General features: G+C 43.4%; 1 protein-coding gene across 1 annotated transcript in view; it reads right to left on the bottom strand.

The window, feature by feature from the left end:
• Nucleotides 1-18,690, bottom strand: part of LOC124556600 (E3 ubiquitin-protein ligase HERC2) — an 832,907-nt gene that overhangs the window by 235,139 nt on the left and 579,078 nt on the right. Inside the window, exon 62 of the mRNA XM_047130567.1 lies at nucleotides 8,986-9,162. Coding sequence (XP_046986523.1) covers nucleotides 8,986-9,162 — 177 coding nt within the window. The remainder of the gene's footprint in view (nucleotides 1-8,985; nucleotides 9,163-18,690) is intronic.

Raw genomic sequence — 18,690 nt, 5'->3', positions numbered from 1 at the left:
CTATTATGTCATAGTATGATGGGTACAGATGGATATACTAAATTACAGCCCTCTTATTGCTGCAAGTAATTCTTACAGCAAATAAAGATAACAAGTGCTCAGCAGAAGCCTTTCGACTTCGACCTGAAGGAAGTACACCTGTCACATTTTTTTATTATTGGAAGACTATCGCAAACTTGACATGAAAAAACAGTGCTCATTTTCTGTTCATCAATGATCATAACAGTGATTTCCAAGTAATTTCTTTAAAAATTGTGCTCACTGAATAAATGATACAATTCCTTTTCAGTTCATTTTGCTAACAATGTATGAATCACAACTGCATGTCATTATGATGACTGTAGAATATTATATTACAGGCAGTAACAGATTGAAAATAAATACAGTTGATCATCTTACAACACTTATTAACATCTACCTAAAATTACAAATGGACGTAACAGAAAAGATTTGTGATCCACCAACATTGAAAGATGATCAATCATGTGAGAAATGTCTTGAGATGATATCTGTATTGATAAGAGAGAGAGAAATATTCTAATTGTTGTATCTTTCTCCTTTTTCAGTGCTATATCGAAAACCCTTTCTTTGTATTTTGGATGAATCCTCAGGCTTATTTACTTCAAGAACTGCCAGAAGACACGGGTAACTACACATTTTCTCCCTTCTCCCTGTTGGCAATTTTCACAAATGACTCTGTGAACTTGAAATGTTAATGAAGATATTCTATGATGTGTTTCACTTACAATTTATTGTTGATGCTGTTAGTTAATTTCGAACATTTGTATTGTTTATAACAAACTGTTCAAAAATAACTGAATTTCATTACAGTTATGCAGTTCAAACTCTGAAGAACAAATGTGTCTTACTATATAATGGAGGATATCAATTTTTAGTCTGTTAAAATATTTATAATAAAGCAGGATGAAACTAAATGAAGAAGAAAAAGTATCAAGTAATGAGATCAAAATACTGAAATCCTAAAGTGAGTTATTGATTTCATGAGTAACTTTAAATCTCTCTTTTTTAAGTTTGTTTCCATAAATGAGCACCAAAAAGTAACACACATACAGAATACACACACTGGAAATAAAGATAGCACATGTACGACATACATACATCACTAAAACAATCAATGGCTAAACTCGATCAAATAAAGTACCAGATTTTATTGACTTTTCTACATGTGTTGATAATGTAAAAAGTACTTTGCATTGGGGAAAAAGTAATACAAGGTTATCTCACAAATAAAGGCACAAAAGCTCTGGTGGATGAACATTGTTTCACAAGCAGCAGGTTGGGTAAGATACTTTAATCATTACCCATCAATAAATCACTAACCTTAACATTTTTTTTCCGACAAAGTACCAAGGCACTGATGCCAGCAAAGAGGAAATGTACATAAAGCTACTGTAACTACATCAGTATGGTATACCAAAATATCAACTGTGAAACAGCTACATTTTAAGAATTCCTTCAATGGTCTTACAAACTGGAAACTTCTAGTTACCAGTTCAGAATAGTATGGGGGAATGGTGAGTGCTGTCTTCACAACAAGATATGAGAGACAGCCACACATAGAGAGGGTGCTATGCGGCAAAGCGAGCCTCCAGAGATGCGACATAGTTATGAACCACAGAGGGCACACACAAAACATACTATTTATGCTTCTGCCATTTCACTCAAATAGTTGCAAAGTGGACACAAATCTGACAAACATAGATATAAGCTGACACATGGCTCCATTCAAGTCAGTATCATCAACAGTATCTGGAGTATCAATAGCAATTCAAGACTGCATCAGAACCATGTCTATAGTCACTGCCAAGAACAGCCAAACTGGATATTCTACAAGAGATTGTAGTTATCATTCACTGGATTCAGGATTAGACTAGAGTTAAAGACAGAACAGTGAATGTGAACTTTAAACTACTGCCACACATACTAAATTTAAGTAGTGTAATATCTCTTTTAATAAATTATGTAAACTATTCCTAATCTTTGTTGCTATATGGCTGCCTATAATCCAGTCATTTGCTCTGCATGAAAGTGGGCATGCTGAGCAAAATTTAATTTATAAAACATCTTTCTCCACTTAGAGACACTCAATCTTATTAAGGTTTTCATGTCAAAAATCACTCTATCAATTTGCTTGGGTAGCATGCAGATGCCGCACATTTATTTAGTAGACCCTGCTAGTCTGGTGACATCTAATCAGGGCTGGAGAATGTGATAAAAAGATGCCTAGAGTTGTCAGAAAGCACCAGTGAATATTTAGTCTCTGACAACAGTTATTCCCCAGGATGCAATCTACCATCCCTAGAAGTTTCATGTAAAGACTTTTAAACACCCTGTATTTTTGTATATCTGTTGCCTAACCATATTTGGCCCTGTGACAAGGCTGCATAGTTGCTGCATGCAAACATGCCAACTCATAATAGCAACTACTTTTGGTGGTAAAGGTATCCTTTCCTACCACCTACTTACGTTTGACATCAAGTATCTTTGCTGAATATAATATAAAAACTTGGCAATGAGGAAAAGAGACTGCCAGTAAAAACATGGTTATGAGGAAAAAATGGAACATATAAAAACCTGGTGACAAGGACAAGAGAGTAAATATCTGGCAATGAGATAAACAGTGAAAGTGAAATTTCTCTAGCAATGCAACAGATTCACCATAGAGTAGCATTCTGTATATTCTGTATACTGTGCTAACCCCATTTTCTTTCCAGTAAGATATTTCAGAATTTTTTGTACTGTTCACATTTCATGTCTCAGAAATGGTTCAGTCAGACTTACTGCAGCCCACACTGCTGTTAATGCTACAAAACCATGCCATAAAACAAGAACTGAAAATGTTCTACAAAATTTTATCATACCACCACCACCATTTCTGGCTTTCTATCAGAAGACAGAATCCTGGCCAAGCTACACTCCTGGAAATTGAAATAAGAACACCGTGAGTTCATTGTCCCAGGAAGGGGAAACTTTATTGACACAGTCCTGGGGTCAGATACATCACATGATCACACTGACAGAACCACAGGCACATAGACACAGGCAACAGAGCATGCACAATGTCGGCACTAGTGCAGTGTATATCTACCTTTCGCAGCAATGCAGGCTGCTATTCTCCCATGGAGACGATCGTAGAGATGCTGGATGTAGTCCTGTGGAACGGCTTGCCATGCCATTTCCACCTGGCGCCTCAGTTGGACCAGCGTTCGTGCTGGACGTGCAGACCGCGTGAGACGACGCTTCATCCAGTCCCAAACATGCTCAATGGGGGACAGATCCAGAGATCTTGCTGGCCAGGGTAGTTGACTTACACCTTCTAGAGCACGTTGGGTGGCACGGGATACATGCGGACGTGCATTGTCCTGTTGGAACAGCAAGTTCCCTTGCCGGTCTAGGAATGGTAGAACGATGGGTTCGATGACGGTTTGGATGTACCGTGCACTATTCAGTGTCCCCTGGACGATCACCAGTGGTGTACGGCCAGTGTAGGAGATCGCTCCCCACACCATGATGCCGGGTGTTGGCCCTGTGTGCCTCGGTCGTACGCAGTCCTGATTGTGGCGCTCACCTGCACGGCGCCAAACACGCATACGACCATCATTGGCACCAAGGCAGAAGCGACTCTCATCGCTGAAGACGACACGTCTCCATTCGTCCCTCCATTCACGCCTGTCGCGACACCACTGGAGGCGGGCTGCACGATGTTGGGGCGTGAGCGGAAGACGGCCTAACGGTGTGCGGGACCGTAGCCCAGCTTCATGGAGACGGTTGCGAATGGTCCTCGCCGATACCCCAGGAGCAACAGTGTCCTTAACTTGCTGGGAAGTGGCGGTGCGGTCCCCTACGGCACTGCGTAGGATCCTACGGTCTTGGCGTGCATCCGTGCGTCGCTGCGGTCCGGTCCCAGGTCGACGGGCACGTGCACCTTCCGCCGACCACTGGCGACAACATCGATGTACTGTGGAGACCTCACGCCCCACGTGTTGAGCAATTCGGCGGTACGTCCACCCGGCCTCCCGCATGCCCACTATACGCCCTCGCTCAAAGTCCGTCAACTGCACATACGGTTCACGTCTACACTGTCGCGGCATGCTACCAGTGTTAAAGACTGCGATGGAGCTCCGTATGCCACGGCAAACTGGCTGACACTGACGGCAGCGGTGCACAAATGCTGCGCAGCTACCGCCATTCGACGGCCAACACCGCGGTTCCTGGTGTGTCCGCTGTGCCGTGCGTGTGAGCATTGCTTGTACAGCCCTCTCGCAGTGTCAGGAGCAAGTATGGTGGGTCTGACACACCGGTGTCAATGTGTTCTTTTTTCCATTTCCAGGAGTGTATGTATCAAGACTGGAATGACATTTCATTACTCACAAATTATCATGTGATGTTCAGTTAAAGCTAAACTTCTTGTTCAAATTGGCATATAAATTTTTAAATTTGAGATGCAATAGAGAAATTAAAGATATGCTATAATCTTATTTTAAAGCTCATGTGCACATAGCAGCAGCCAGACATAAATTTTTCCAATGTTTTAAAAAAATCCAATCAAAGTTACAAAGAGTAGGTATTACAATTAGAGTGGCTCACTACAGATTGCAAATTGCTATGCAAAAATAAGAAATGTGAAAAGTTTTACATTGATACTCTCATTTATTACATGCTCATAATGAACTCTCCTGATGTAAATTAAAGAAAGTTTTTCTTACAAGCTGCAACAGGGTCACAAATTAAGAATGGTGATTGAGAAAGTTGTGATCACAAATTCGTTAGGCCCTCAGACTACCAGTTTTGGTCAGCAATGACCATCTTCATATCCGTAGCAAAACATGGGAAAAGCATAATTACAACTAGCAGATTCCCTACAGTTTAAAACAATAAAGTAGGCCATAATGAAAAGTGTCACTGACACATATATGAAAATTATGCACTTTAAATATTATGAGGCATACCTGTTTTAAAAACATGCCCTAATATACTGGAATGGTAGTGGCAAAGATAAACACAAAATCAGCTTAGCATCATCACATATATGTAAAATATGGTATATACTACAGTCACCTTGTTAACAGTGCCACTATTCATAACAAACTGCTGTACAGTAGCCACAAAATGTTTGTGTTCTAAGATCGTTATATGTCACTACTGTATGCATACACATATTTTTCAATCATATAATTGTACGATATGGAATAAAAAGAAGAATACAATCAGTAAAGACTGTAATGGGTTTACCTGGTGTGTACATCATTATAGTAATAAAATGCAATAAATTAAAAACATGACAAAAGTTAGATTCTTAAAAAGGAAATAGTTAAGTGGCAACAATTTTGAAATGCTCTTGTGGCTAATTTTAGATAAAGATATAATGATATACATAAGAACAAGCTTAAACAGTACACAGAATAATATAAAAAGAATAAAGATGGCAAATGAATGAAAACAGACCATAGTGAGTAATCAGCATCCTTTGTTGGTGTGCCTGTCAGAATGCCGCATAAGCAAAACAGAGGTTAGAGGAGCCTCATACCCTGTGACAAGCCATTCCAAGAAAAGAATGATAAAACACTGCTTCACTCAATTAACAGGATTAGCTAGTTATTGAAATATACTGCATACACAGAGAATTGACAAGAAAACATGAGAGTAATATGCTCAACATAATACAATGAAGTTCTCTTTGGATGGACAATACCACTATGGATCCATTATATTAGGATATGTTCTTAAAACAGGTATGCATCATTATATATAATGCACATAATTTTCACAGGTACATCAGTAATACTTTTCATTATGCCTGTTTTATTGTTTTAAGCTGTAGACAATTCACTGGTCATATTAGTGTTTTTCCCATGTTTTGCTTCAGATCTGAAGATTGTCAGCGCTGAATGAAACTGGCAGTCTGAGGACCTAACAAATTTGTGATCATATATGGAAATAAAGAAATTTACTCTAAAGTCTTTCTTAGTTTGACTAACCTATCATTGCAGGAATGTCTGCCTTTAAACTGGGTGCATGAACAAATGCTTGCCTCGACAGATGCATGTCAGTTCAATGATGCTAGTGTTTTCATGATGAGTCGAAAACAACCTGCATGCACAGGACGTGAGCACAACCTTGCAAGACTGCCACAAAGTACAAACAGACAACAGCATCTCATAAATAGATCTCATAGGGTTAAATTATGATCATGTGCACACTGTACTATTAATCCCAAGTGCGAAGACTATTTCTCCAGAAATGTATAATGCAAGTGCTGCAAAAAGAAAGCTCATAAATCTTAAGTGTGCAACACAAAGCAATATAGCACTAAAACACATGAACACAACTCATAATAAAAATACTAGTTCCGCAAATTATGTTCAAAGCAAACATGTGCAAAGAAATAAAATCTGATGGGGGGAAAAAAAGTCTTTTCAGCTAATGATAAGGCTTCATCTGTGACACCCAGAGTAAATAAACTACTATTAAAGTCTCTTACTGACAAAGTTATTCAGTTTCTTTAATTAATCTGTAGGTATACAAAAAATAGGGATTACCAAAACTAACTGAATTATAAAATTCACTATTTAGCTACACTGGCAACCAATACCCGTCACACATCAATTCATAACAGGTATTGCACAGAAGCAATTTACAAAACAGGCCAAAATTGTAGTACTAAATTTGCACAGAGCAACAAATTTACTGCGTCTTAATTTATTCGATAAACTTGACTTCACAATCCATTAAGGTGTGAATCAGATTCACACTGATGTCAATAACGAAGAGTTGTAAAAGCTATTGCCCTACTATGGTATCATTTCTTCTGAAGCAACATCTAGCATTAAAAAGTACAAATAATACATCAAGTTGATGTCAAATGCCTTGCCAAACTCTGTAAAGCATACAATATTCCATTTTCATTAGAGGACGAGGTGAAACAAGAACTAGATTGCCTGCAACACAGTAGCATTATAGAATCAATTACCAGTAGCCAATGGGCTATGCCAATCACTGCCAATCTTGGTGGTACCAAAACCTAATGAAACACTGAGAATTTGCAGTGATTTTAAGGCAACAGTCAATTTGAAATCAATAACAGATTCATATCAAATTCCGAAACTGAAAGAATTAATGTCTAAATTAGTTTGTGGGGTATACTTTGCAAAATTAAATTTAAATGAGACCTACTTACAAATATGATTGGATGAGGAAACAGAAAGATATGTCTCATAAATACTCCATTTGGACTTCATCAATACAAATATTTCTATTTGGGATTAACATTACACCAAGCCTGTTCCAGTGATACTTAGAACATTAATTATGAAAACTTGTAAGTCCGTGAACCACCTGGATAAAATCTCTTGGTGAACTCCTGAAGAGCTATTATGTAATTAGAAATGTATATTTTAGATTTTACAAGCAGCCAATGTAAAACATAACAAGGAAAAGTGCATATTTTTGCAACAGGAAGCCCAATACTTAGGACACATTCTGCCACAACAAGGTACCAGACCAACACTGTAACACTTTGAAGCAATTAAATATCTTCTGTCTCCCAATGTTCTCAAGCAATTATATACTGTTGTAGGTCAAATCAATTACTACAGAAAATTCATTCCACAAGCAGCATCCATAACTGAACCGCTTCACAAACTGTGAAGGAACAAAATGGATCTGGCACAATGAACACTAACAATTATCTCTCAAAAAGAATCCATTAAATTTCAGTCATACAATAAATTACATTAATTACATTTGAACCATCACATAAAAATGTTGTAGGGAAGGCGAGCAAAAGACTGTTTTATTGACCAAGCACATAGAAGATCCAACAAATCTACAAAAGAGACACTTCTCCATCATCTTCTTGAGTACTTGTGTGGCATGGGATCATTACTAGACAAGTTTGACAAAGGGCATCGAAAAAGTTCACAGAAGAGAAGCTCATTTTGTATTATTGTGAAATAGGGGGACGAGTGTCACAGATATGGTTGGTTGGTTGGTTTAGAGGTGGGAGAAGGGACCAAACTACAAGGTTATCAGTCCCTTGGTAATAATAAAACAATGCCATAAGTGTGGGCATAAAACGGACGAAACTTATAACACAAAACGGAAAGAAAGGAAAAGCCACAAGAACGAAGGGAACACTAAAAGGAACAAAAGAGGACAAGAAAACAACAGAGAGACGCTAGAAACAGAAGAAAGTAAAACATGAAAGCAGATTACAGAATAAAAAGGGAAAGCCAGCCACTCTGCAATACATTAAAACTTCCGCCCTAAAAGCACTAGGGTGGAGGACACGGAGGGAAAAAAGACATGTGCTAAAACCTAGATAGAAGTATAAAATCCACTCTCATGGATAAAACATAATCTAAAGCTGCTGTGGAGGCATTGCCTCCCAACACCGAAGGCAGGGTGCTGGGAAAGTTAAAAGTCTGTCGCAGGGTGGCCAAAAGTGGGCAGTCCAACAATAGGTGGATGACTGTCATTTGGGAGCCACAGCGACGCTGAAGTGGGTCCTTGTGATGGAGTACGTAACCATGCTTTAGCCACGTATGGCCAATGCGGAGCCGGCAGAGGACAGATACTGGGGTGGCAATCACTAAAACAAAGGCGTTTCTTGTTGCAGTGAGATCTTTTCACAAAAATTCAATCACCAACTTTCTCCTCTGAATGCGAAAATATTTTGCTATCTCACTCCCACACAGGGAGAAATGATCATCATAATAAAATAAGAGAAATCAGAGTTCACACAGAAAGATTTACGTGTTCACTTTTCCCATGTCCTATTCAAGAGTGCAACAATTGAGAAATAGTCTGAAAGTGGTTCAATGAACAACTTGCCAAGCACTTGGATTTGAATTGCAGAGTAGTGTTGTATGTGTAGATACACACTGTGAGAGCACAATTCAATGGAATTATTACAAAACTACTTGACAATTAGGACATTGCCACAAAAATATAGCAGCAACATACCTGGTATCTTTACATGTCCTGTAAGTGTAGCATCATCAATATATGGATGACTGCTTTCTTGAACAACTGGTTTTGGAGCCATATGTAATGAAAATGTGTTACTTGCTACATCTTCCAATTCAGTAACACACAGTTCCAGTAGCATGTCACAAATATCTGCATATGCCAATCCCATTGCTGTAAAGGATTGAGAAACAATATAAGTAGTCATAGAAAAGAAAATGTCTGAAAAAATCAATACAAATGCAGTAGTTCACTGATGTACAACAACGATATAACAGTACAATATAAATTGCTGCTGATAACACTGCAGGAAGCATACTAAGGAGCTGTTCAACTTAGTTCAATTTGTAACACACTCAGTAGCCTCTCTCATTGACAGTCATTTTTATTAGTACACTACTGACCATTAAAATTGCTACACGAAGAAGAAATGCAGATGATAAACGGGTATTCATTGGACAAATATATTATACTAGAACTGACATGTGATTAGATTTTCACACAATTTGGGTGCATAGATCCTGAGAAATCAGTACTCAGAACAACCACCTCTGGCCGTAATAACGGCCTTGATACGCCTGGGCAATGAGTCAAACAAGTACACGTGCCCGTGCAGCTTCAACACGATACCACAGTTCATTAAGAGTAGTGATTGGCGTATTCTGACGAGCCAGTTGCTCGGCCACCATTGACCAGTCATTTTCAGTTGGTGAGAGATCTGGAGAATGTGGTGGCCAGGCCAGCAGTCGAACATTTTCTGTATCTAGAAAGGCCCGTACACGACCTGCAACATGCGGTCATGCATTATCCTGCTGAAATGTAGGGTTTCACAGGGATCGAATGAAGGGTAGAGCCACGGGTCGTAACACATCTGAAATGTAACGTCCACTGTTCAAAGTGTTGTCAATGCGAACAAGAGGTGACCAAGAGTACTCTATCAATGCAATAGCTGAACAGGTTAACAGACTCACCCTCAGGGAAACAGAGTGACAGAAACATAGTAAGGAACTAGTGTGAACATGTGAAGCTGAGCAGAAAGCTTCACAGACTACTTCAAGTTCCTCAGGGACCTCTGCAGCTAGTTCTGTGGTACCTGTACCAACCACAGCAAGCAGCTTCCTTGCAGTACCTTTCGTCCTTACTTTTTTGGCAAAACGAAATGAGAACATTACAACTATCCTACAGAGTGTTTAAGATGTAGGACACACTTGTTTCCAGCCAAATGGTTTTGTTTATTAAATGAAGAGGACAATACAATGGATCCCTTTAGGGCGTCCCAGAAACAAGTACATAGACTGATGGCTAAAAATGTAGGACTACAGGAATGAGTTACATAATTTAGAACTAGAGGTACTAAAGAGAAGAAACACACTCAGAAATATCATCTTAGAGGACCCTAGAGAGGCTGATACGGAGGTCCCTATAATGGATGTTACTAGTGAGGAAGAGGTCAAGTTTAGACATAAGTAGTGGTGACTGGTTGTCTCACTGTTGAGCAACACAAATTAAAATAGGAATCTCCGTCTCACCAAGCCAAAATGTTACCTCCACATGTGATCAATAGTTTAGCTGTGGTCACCTTTATCACCCCCCCCCCCTCCCCTTTCTTTCTTTTTTGAAAACCTGATGGGAATATGCACATATTTTTGAGAAACATATGTGACATTAGTAATGTGTGTTCCTGGCTGTACGAGTTCCTGTTGTTTGTAACAAAGCTAAAATTGCCAGGAAACACACACAAGCATGCATTACGAGATGCAGTAAAATTTGAAGTCCTGGCAAACAGTTTAGCATAACACTATTCAGGCTAAAAGAAAGTCAGTTACTACACAGCCTGTTTATTTACACTACAGCAAAAGACAAATGGAGATTTTGAAGCTTTTGCAGTTTGAATACAAACTGCATAACATTGCTCGTGCATGTTTGGATGGGATGCTACACACAATGAGGTGCTGACTGAGGAGGCTAAATCTCATCCTACTGATATATTCATTAAGGGTATACACCCAAAAATAGATTGTGAGGTGAAGGTAGCCTAACCAACTTCACTGCATGTTGCAACCTTGTTGCACGAGAAGGCTGGGTGGGTTGTTTCCACTCCACTGCACAGTAATGGGCACACCATGTTTTTGTAAACAATGTGCAATGGAAACACAGGGGTAAACCAAATCATACAGCTGGGCACTATTGGGTGTCGTTTCAGACCAAATGGCACTTGGCAGGACAAATGAGTGACAGTTGCCTACAGAATTTTAGACAGAATCATCAAGAGCAGAATTCTCCACAAAAGTATAGAAAGTATGAGAGACTGTATGCGGATCACGACAAAGGAGGTAGGACCACTCACCCACTTTCGCCCCCAACAAGAGTAATTAATCTTGTCCAAAATGGAGTGGGAAATGAGGTGGCTACTATAATTTTAGAGGGAAAGATCAGGAGAAGGTTGGTTAGTTGGTTGGTTTGTCGAGGGTTGAAGGGACCAGACTACAAAGGCCATCGCTCCCTTTTTCCATGATCATAAATCACCCATAAGGAAGAAAAACAAGCAACAGAGATGACAGGGGATGACACAGAACAAGAAAGACACAGACAAAGACCAGACAAGAGGAATTAAAAGCACATAGTGTTACAGTGGTTGGCCGACCATGGAAACAAAGAAAGGAAAAGCCAACCACCAAGAGACACACTAAAAATCCCAATTTAAAACTGTAGGCCAAAGGCCAGACGCAATGCACAAAAGAGACAATCCCTCAAATTGAGCGATAAAAGTCCACTGCTCGAATAAAACTCAAAACTAAGCCTGTCATTGCAGCATCATCCTTTAAAAGTGCAGGGAGCATATCAGGCAGCACAAACGTCTGCCTGAGTTCAGTTAAAAGCGGACAGTCCAACAAAATGTGGACCACTGTCAACACTGAACCACAGTGACAGAGAGGTGGGTCCTCGCAGTGCAATAAATAACCATGCGTCAGTCAGGTGTGGCCAATGTGTAGCCGGCAGAGTACAAGTGAGCCCTTGCGAGAGGCCCGCAAGGAGGAGCGCCACACACCGGTAGTCTCCTTGATGACCAGAAGTTTGTTGGATGAAGGCAGGATGCTCCATTCATCACTCCAGGTACCAAGGACGCAAAACTGGCTGGAGATCATTCTCCAAACGGCCAATCTCCAGGGCCGGTGCATCAACAGCTTGTTTGGCCAGTGTGTCAACCCGTTCATTATCCAGGATGCCGACGTGATCCGGGGTCCACACAAAGACCACGGAGCGGCTGCAACGGGCAAGAGTATGGAGGGACTCCTGGATAACCATCACCAGACAACAATGAGAAAAACACTGGTCGATAGCTCATAAATTGCTCAGGAAGTCACAACAGATAACGAAGGACTCACCTGAGCAGCAGCGGATAGATGGCGACAAGCTCTGCAGTGAAAACACTGCAGACATTCAGCAATGAGCATTGTTCCCCAAGAGTAAAAGCATACTCAACCTGACCAGCAACCATCGAACCATCGGTATAGATTATGGCAGAGATAGGAAATGCGGCAAGGATGGAAAGAAAGCATCGGCATAGGGCCTCAGGAGGGACTGAGTCTTTCGGGCCTTGTGCCAAATCCAGCCGAAGGCACGGGCGGGGCACACACCACAGGGATAGATGTAGATGAGCCTGGAAAACAGGTGGGAGAGGGAAAAACTCAAGCCCAGAGAGAAGAGCCGGGACGCAAACCGTGATCGTACACCCTGACCGGGGCCGCCGTTCGGGAAGATGGACAACCAAGTTGGGGAACAGGAGACAGTAATTTGGATTCCCTGGCAAGCTACAAACATAAGCAGCCAGTAGTCATTGGCACCGGATCTGCAATGGAGGGACACCAGCCTCCACAAGGATACTGTTTACAGGGCTTGTGTTGAAAGTACCAGTTGTGAGTTGGATCCTGCAGTGAAGTATGGGGTCAAGCAATCACAACGCGGAAGGCGATGCCAAACAGTAAGCCAGGCTCCCATAATCAACTGACTCAACACCTGGCAAATTCGTAGAAGGGCAGACCAATCGGCACCCCAGCTCATGTGACTCAAGCAACGTAGAGCGTTAAGATGCTGCCAGCACGTTTGTTTAAGCTGCCAAATAGGAATGAGCCAAGTCAACCGGGCATCAAAAAGCAATCCCAAAAACTGATGTGTCTCCACCACTGCAAGAGGTTCACCGTCAAGATAAAGCCATGTATCAGGGTGAACAGTGCGATGCCGGCAGAAATGCATGCAAGTCTTAGCGGCCGAAAACTGGAAGCCGCCGAAAATGGCCCAAGATTGTGCCTTACGGATAGCATCCTGCAGCTGTCATTCAACACCCACAATGCCAGTGGAGCTATAGTAGAGGCAAAAGTCATCAACATAAAAAGAAGCCACGGACATTCCCACAGCTGCAGCGAGCCTATTGATAGCAACTAAAAAGAGGCAGACAGTAAAGACAGAGCCTTGCGGGACCCCATTCTCCTGGACTTGAGAGGAACTGTGGGAGGGACCAACTTGCACGTGGAAGGAATGGAGTGACAGTAAATTTTGAATAAAAATTGGGAGCAGGTCCCTAAGACCCCACCCATGAAGCGTGGTGAGGATATGATGTTGCCATGTTGTATTGTATGCCCTCCGCATGTCAAAAAAAAAAAGAGTACAGCAACCAGATGCTGACAGTGGGCAAATGCCATACGGATGTCAGACTCCAGGCAGACCAGATTATCAGTGGCATAGCGACCCATACGGAACCCACCCTGGAACGGAGCCAGAAGGCCCTGAGAGTCAAGTAGCCAACTCAACCTCCGGCTCACCATGCGTTCGAGCAACTTGCACGGAACACTGGTGAGGCTAATGGGGCGGTAGCTGTCCACCTCCAGAGTGTCCTTCTACATATACATCTACATACATACGCCAAAATCCGCCATACGGTGCATGGCGGAGGGTACCTCGTACCACAACTAGCATCTTCTCTCCCTGTTCCACTCCCAAACAGAACGAGGGAAAAATGACTGCCTATATGCCTCTGTACGAGCCCTAATCTCTCTTATCTTATCTTTGTGGTCTTTCTGCAAAATGTAAGTTGGCGGCAGTAAAATTGTACTGCAGTCAGCCTCAAATGCTGGTTCTCTAAATTTCCTCAGTAGCGATTCATGAAAAGAACGCCTCCTTTCCTCTACAGACTGCCACCCGAGTTTCTGAAGCATTTCTGTAACACTCGCGTGATGATCAAACCTACCAGCAACAAATCTAGCAGCCCGCCTATGAATTGCTTCTATGTCCTCCCTCAATCCGACCTGATAGGGATCCCAAACGCTCAAGCAGTACTCAAGAATAGGTCATATTAGTGTTTTATAAGCGGTCTCCTTTACAGATGAACCACATCTTCCCAAAATTCTACCAATGAACCGAAGATGACTATCCACCTTCCCCACAACTGCCATTACATGCTTGTCCCACTTCATATCGCTCTGCAATGTTACGCCCAAATATTTAATCGACATGACTGTGTCAAGTGCTACACTACTAATGGAGAATTCAAACATTACTGCAATGGTGAGGTATGGATGCCAAAGGTGGAGAAATACCTTTCCCAGCACTCCTGCTTCAGTCGGTGAATAAGGCTCTGAGCTCAGGCATGGAGCCACTTAAAGGCAATGAGGTGGTCCAGTGACAGGTGCTGCTTGTGACGTTGGAGGGCTCACCTGTGATCGCAAAACGTATCAGCGATCTCTGGTGACCACCAACGCACAGTCTTCCGCCGAGGGGACCCAGAACAGGGAATTGCAGATTCCACTGGGCGTCTTGAGAAAGAGGCTCAATAGTGGCAATGGAGGCAAACAAGCCCCAGTCAGCCTTATTCAAAGTCCATCTGGGGAGGCATCTAGAAGAGTGACGCTGCAGCAGTGACAGAAAGATCTGAAAGTGGTCACTATCGCACAAGTCGTCATGCACATGCCAGTGGACGGATGGTAGAAGGCCAGGGTTGTAGACCGAAAGGTCAATGGCTGAGTACGTGCCATGCGTGACACTGAAATGCGTGGAGGCACCATTATTTAAAAGAGAAAGGACGAGCTGTGCCAACACTTGCTCAATGACAGGGCCAACTTCTTCTTCTTCCTCTCTTCCTCCTGCTGGTCCTTAGGAGCAATCTGAGAAGGAGTCTCAGGAGGAGGGCCAGGGCCAGACGAAGAGCGGGAAGCTCTGTGATATGCCGCTCCTGGCTCCTTCAGCCATTGACTGATGTCAGCTGTCGCACTTGAGGATGTCTTAGAAGGTTGACTTCCAAGGGACCCTTCCCATGCAAGATAATCCGGAGGTGGCTGGTGAGGGGGGTGGGTGTGGGTGGTTGGGTGGGGCAGGGTCCGATATCCCCGTCAATTTGGGGGTACCTCCTTTGGGAGTTCAAGAGGAGCAGTGTCCCCCATCACAGACACAGGGGAAGAGGCAGGGCCAACCTAAACTCTCACTGGAGGCTTAACAACTGCAGGGACAGCTGCCACCACCAGGGTCAACAAAGTCGCAGTCACAGCATACGATGTAGTCATCTGCACAGGATGAAGCCGTTCATATTTCCTCTTCGCATCCTGATAGGTGAGCCTGTCCAGGTTTTTATTTCCATGATTTGTAGCTCCTTATGGAGAAAAGGGCAGTCAGGCAAGTAGGGGGAGTGGTGCTTCCCACAGTTCACACAAGTGGGAGGAGGCACACATGGAACGTCCGGGTGCAGAGGACGACCGCAATTCCTGCATGTGGTGCTGGAAGTACAACCAGATGACATGTGACCAAACTTCCAACACATGAAGCACCGCATATGGGGAGGGACATATGGTTTTAAGTCACAAGGGTAAACCATCACCTTGACCTTTTCAGGCAATGAGTCACCCTCAAAGGCCAAGATGAAGGCATCAGTAGCAACCCTGTTGTCCTTGGGTCCCCTATACATGCACCGGACGAAGTGGACACCCCGTCGCTCTAAGTTGGCGCGTAGCTCCTCATCCGACTGCAAAAGGAGGTTGCGATGGAAAATAAGACCCTCAACCAAATTAAGGCTTTTATGAGGAGTAAACGAAACTGGGATATCACTCAGCTTGTTGCAGGCAGGCAACGCCCGCGACTGGGCTGGGGATGCGGCTTGGATCAAAATCGCCCTGCTGCGCATTTTAGACAATGCCGCTACTACCCCAAACCTATCTTCAAGGTGGTCTACGAAAAACTGGGACTTTGTTGTTTGAAAGGTCTCTCCATCAGTCCTGCAGCAAACTAGGTACCAAGGCGAATGCGGCTCATGAGACCGAGTTGCCCTACGGTCCTCCCAGGGCGTGGCCAGAGAGGGCAACAATCAGGAATCATAGGTTGCAGCATGAAATTCATTTTGTACCCGCTTGGAGACTGCTGGGGCTGAGAAACCACCAGCTTGATTTGATTTAACATGTTTCACCATGAGAAACAAATAATACACTAGCATGAGCCCCTGTATCTCCTAAAACTTTGATATTCCTTCCCGTGACTCCCCTGCGGATTCGGGGTTTAGAATAGGCCCGCGGTATTCCTGCCTGTCGTAAGAGGTGACTAAAAGGAGTCTCCAACGTTTTGGCCTGTATGTGTTGATCCCCTCTTGGGTTTGACCTCCATCTTTTCCAAATTTCTGTTGCTAGTGCGTGCCATGTGGGGTAGGACACCTTACGAGGTGTTTTTTGTTTGTCCATCATGCACCAAGATCTTTCGTGCTACTTATTGTCGTATGGCAGACTTTGCATCCAACATCTTTTGGGTTGCCTACTTCTCGTCTCCTGACTGTACGATAGCCAGTCCGTCATGGTGGAATTGTCATGTATCCTCTGGGCGGTAGCCCACTGACAACACAGGGATCACACTGCTGATGCCAGAGCTGAGACCCCCCGCGTATGCCAAGGAGTAGGTGCACATCCTTCTGGGGCACCAGGACTCCCGGCAATGGCCATCCCACCAGGTAGCCCTTGCTGAGGCAGGGTGGCGCCTGTGGGGAGAGCCCCTGGTCAGAATGGGTGGCATCAGGGCAGATAACCCACCACACATTCGTTGTCTCCTTGTTAACACAGTTTATTTGGTGTACTGAGGGTGCACCACTCAGCATCCCTGATCACAAAAACTTTATGGTGGAAGACCAATCAGAGATCGTTTCAGGCAGGCTGATCTCCAGAGTTGGTTTACTGGTAGCCTGTTGGGCCAGGCTGTCAGCAAGATCATTCCCCAGGATCCCGACATGTCCTGGGGTCTAAATGAAGGTCACTGAATGTCCACTGTTGCTGATGCCATAAAGAAACTCCTGGATAGTCATTACCAATTGATGGAAAGGGAATCACAGTTCGAGAGCTTGTAGGCTCCTTATGGGGTCACTACAGATGATGAAGGACTCACCGATGCAGGATCGGGTATGTTCAACATGACAACAGATGGCTACGAACTCTGCAGTGAAAACACTACGGCCATCAGGTAAGGAGTGCTGTTCAGTATGTCCAACGTAAGTGTAAGCGAAGCCAACAAGACCTCGAACATTGATTCATCAGTGTAGACTATTTCTGAGCCCAGGAACTTCCTGAGAATAGAGAAAAATTGCTGGTGGAGGGCCTCAGGTGGAAATGAGCCTTTTGGGCTCCAGACAAAGTTGTGGCTGAGGTGCGGACCGTGGAGGTGTATGTAAGTGGACTTGCAGGAAAGGTGGTAAGAGAGAAAGTGTCAAGTTCAGTAGGAAGCGACTGTATGTGGACTGCAAGGGGGTTCTCCATTCTGAGCTGCCATTGCAGGAGGTGAATCGCCCTGTTAGGGAAAAGGAGATGGTAATTTGGAAGGCAAGGTGAATAATGAATGTGGGTGTTATTTGCAAGCAGTAGTGCTGCTAGAGTCGCAATGGAGGAGTGCCAGCTCCCACAAAGAGGCTGTTCACTGGGCTCATTTGGAAAGCTCCCATCGCAAGCCGAACTCCATAGTGGTGGATAGGGTCCAGCAGCAATAGTGCGGGCGGCAATGCTGAACCATACACCAGACTCCCATAATCCAGTTGGGACTGCACAAGGGCTTTGTACAGCTGCAGCAGTGTAGAGCCATCAGCACCCCAGTTGGTGTGGGTCAGGCATCGAATAATATTAAGATGCCACCAGCACTTTTCCTTAAGCTGACTAAGATTGGGAAGCCAAGTTAACCAGACGTAAAAGAGCAGTCACAAGAAGTGGTAAGTCTCCACTACATAAAGTAGTTGGTCATCGAGGTAAAGTTCTGGATGGAGTGGACAGTATGACGAAGTGTATGACACAGGTATTGGTGGTCAAAAACTGAAAGCCGTGAATGAGGGCCCATGACTGTCCCTTTTGAGGACTCCCTGCAGCCGGAGTTCAGCAACACCAATAGAAGAGGAGCAGAAGGAAATACAAAAATTGTCAGAATATACGAAGGGAGATACTGAGAACCCCACTGCTAATGCAAGACCATTAACAGCAATTACAAAGAATGGGACACTCAGGACAGACCTCCGTGGGACCCGATTCTTTTGGATTTGGGGTGCACTTTTGGAAGCACTGATATGAACTCTGAAAGTGCGGAGTGAGAAGAATTTTCATATAAGAATCAGGAGCTGGCCCCAGAAAGACCACTCTTGCAGATCACCGAGGATGTGGTGTTGCCAAGTGGATGTGTATGCCTTCAGCAGGTCAAAAAAGA

Source organism: Schistocerca americana, chromosome X (genome assembly GCF_021461395.2).
Source record: "Schistocerca americana isolate TAMUIC-IGC-003095 chromosome X, iqSchAmer2.1, whole genome shotgun sequence".
Lineage (NCBI taxonomy): Eukaryota > Metazoa > Arthropoda > Insecta > Orthoptera > Acrididae > Schistocerca > Schistocerca americana.
Note: the sequence above shows the minus strand (reverse complement) of the source record. Positions and strands in the feature narration are given on the sequence as shown.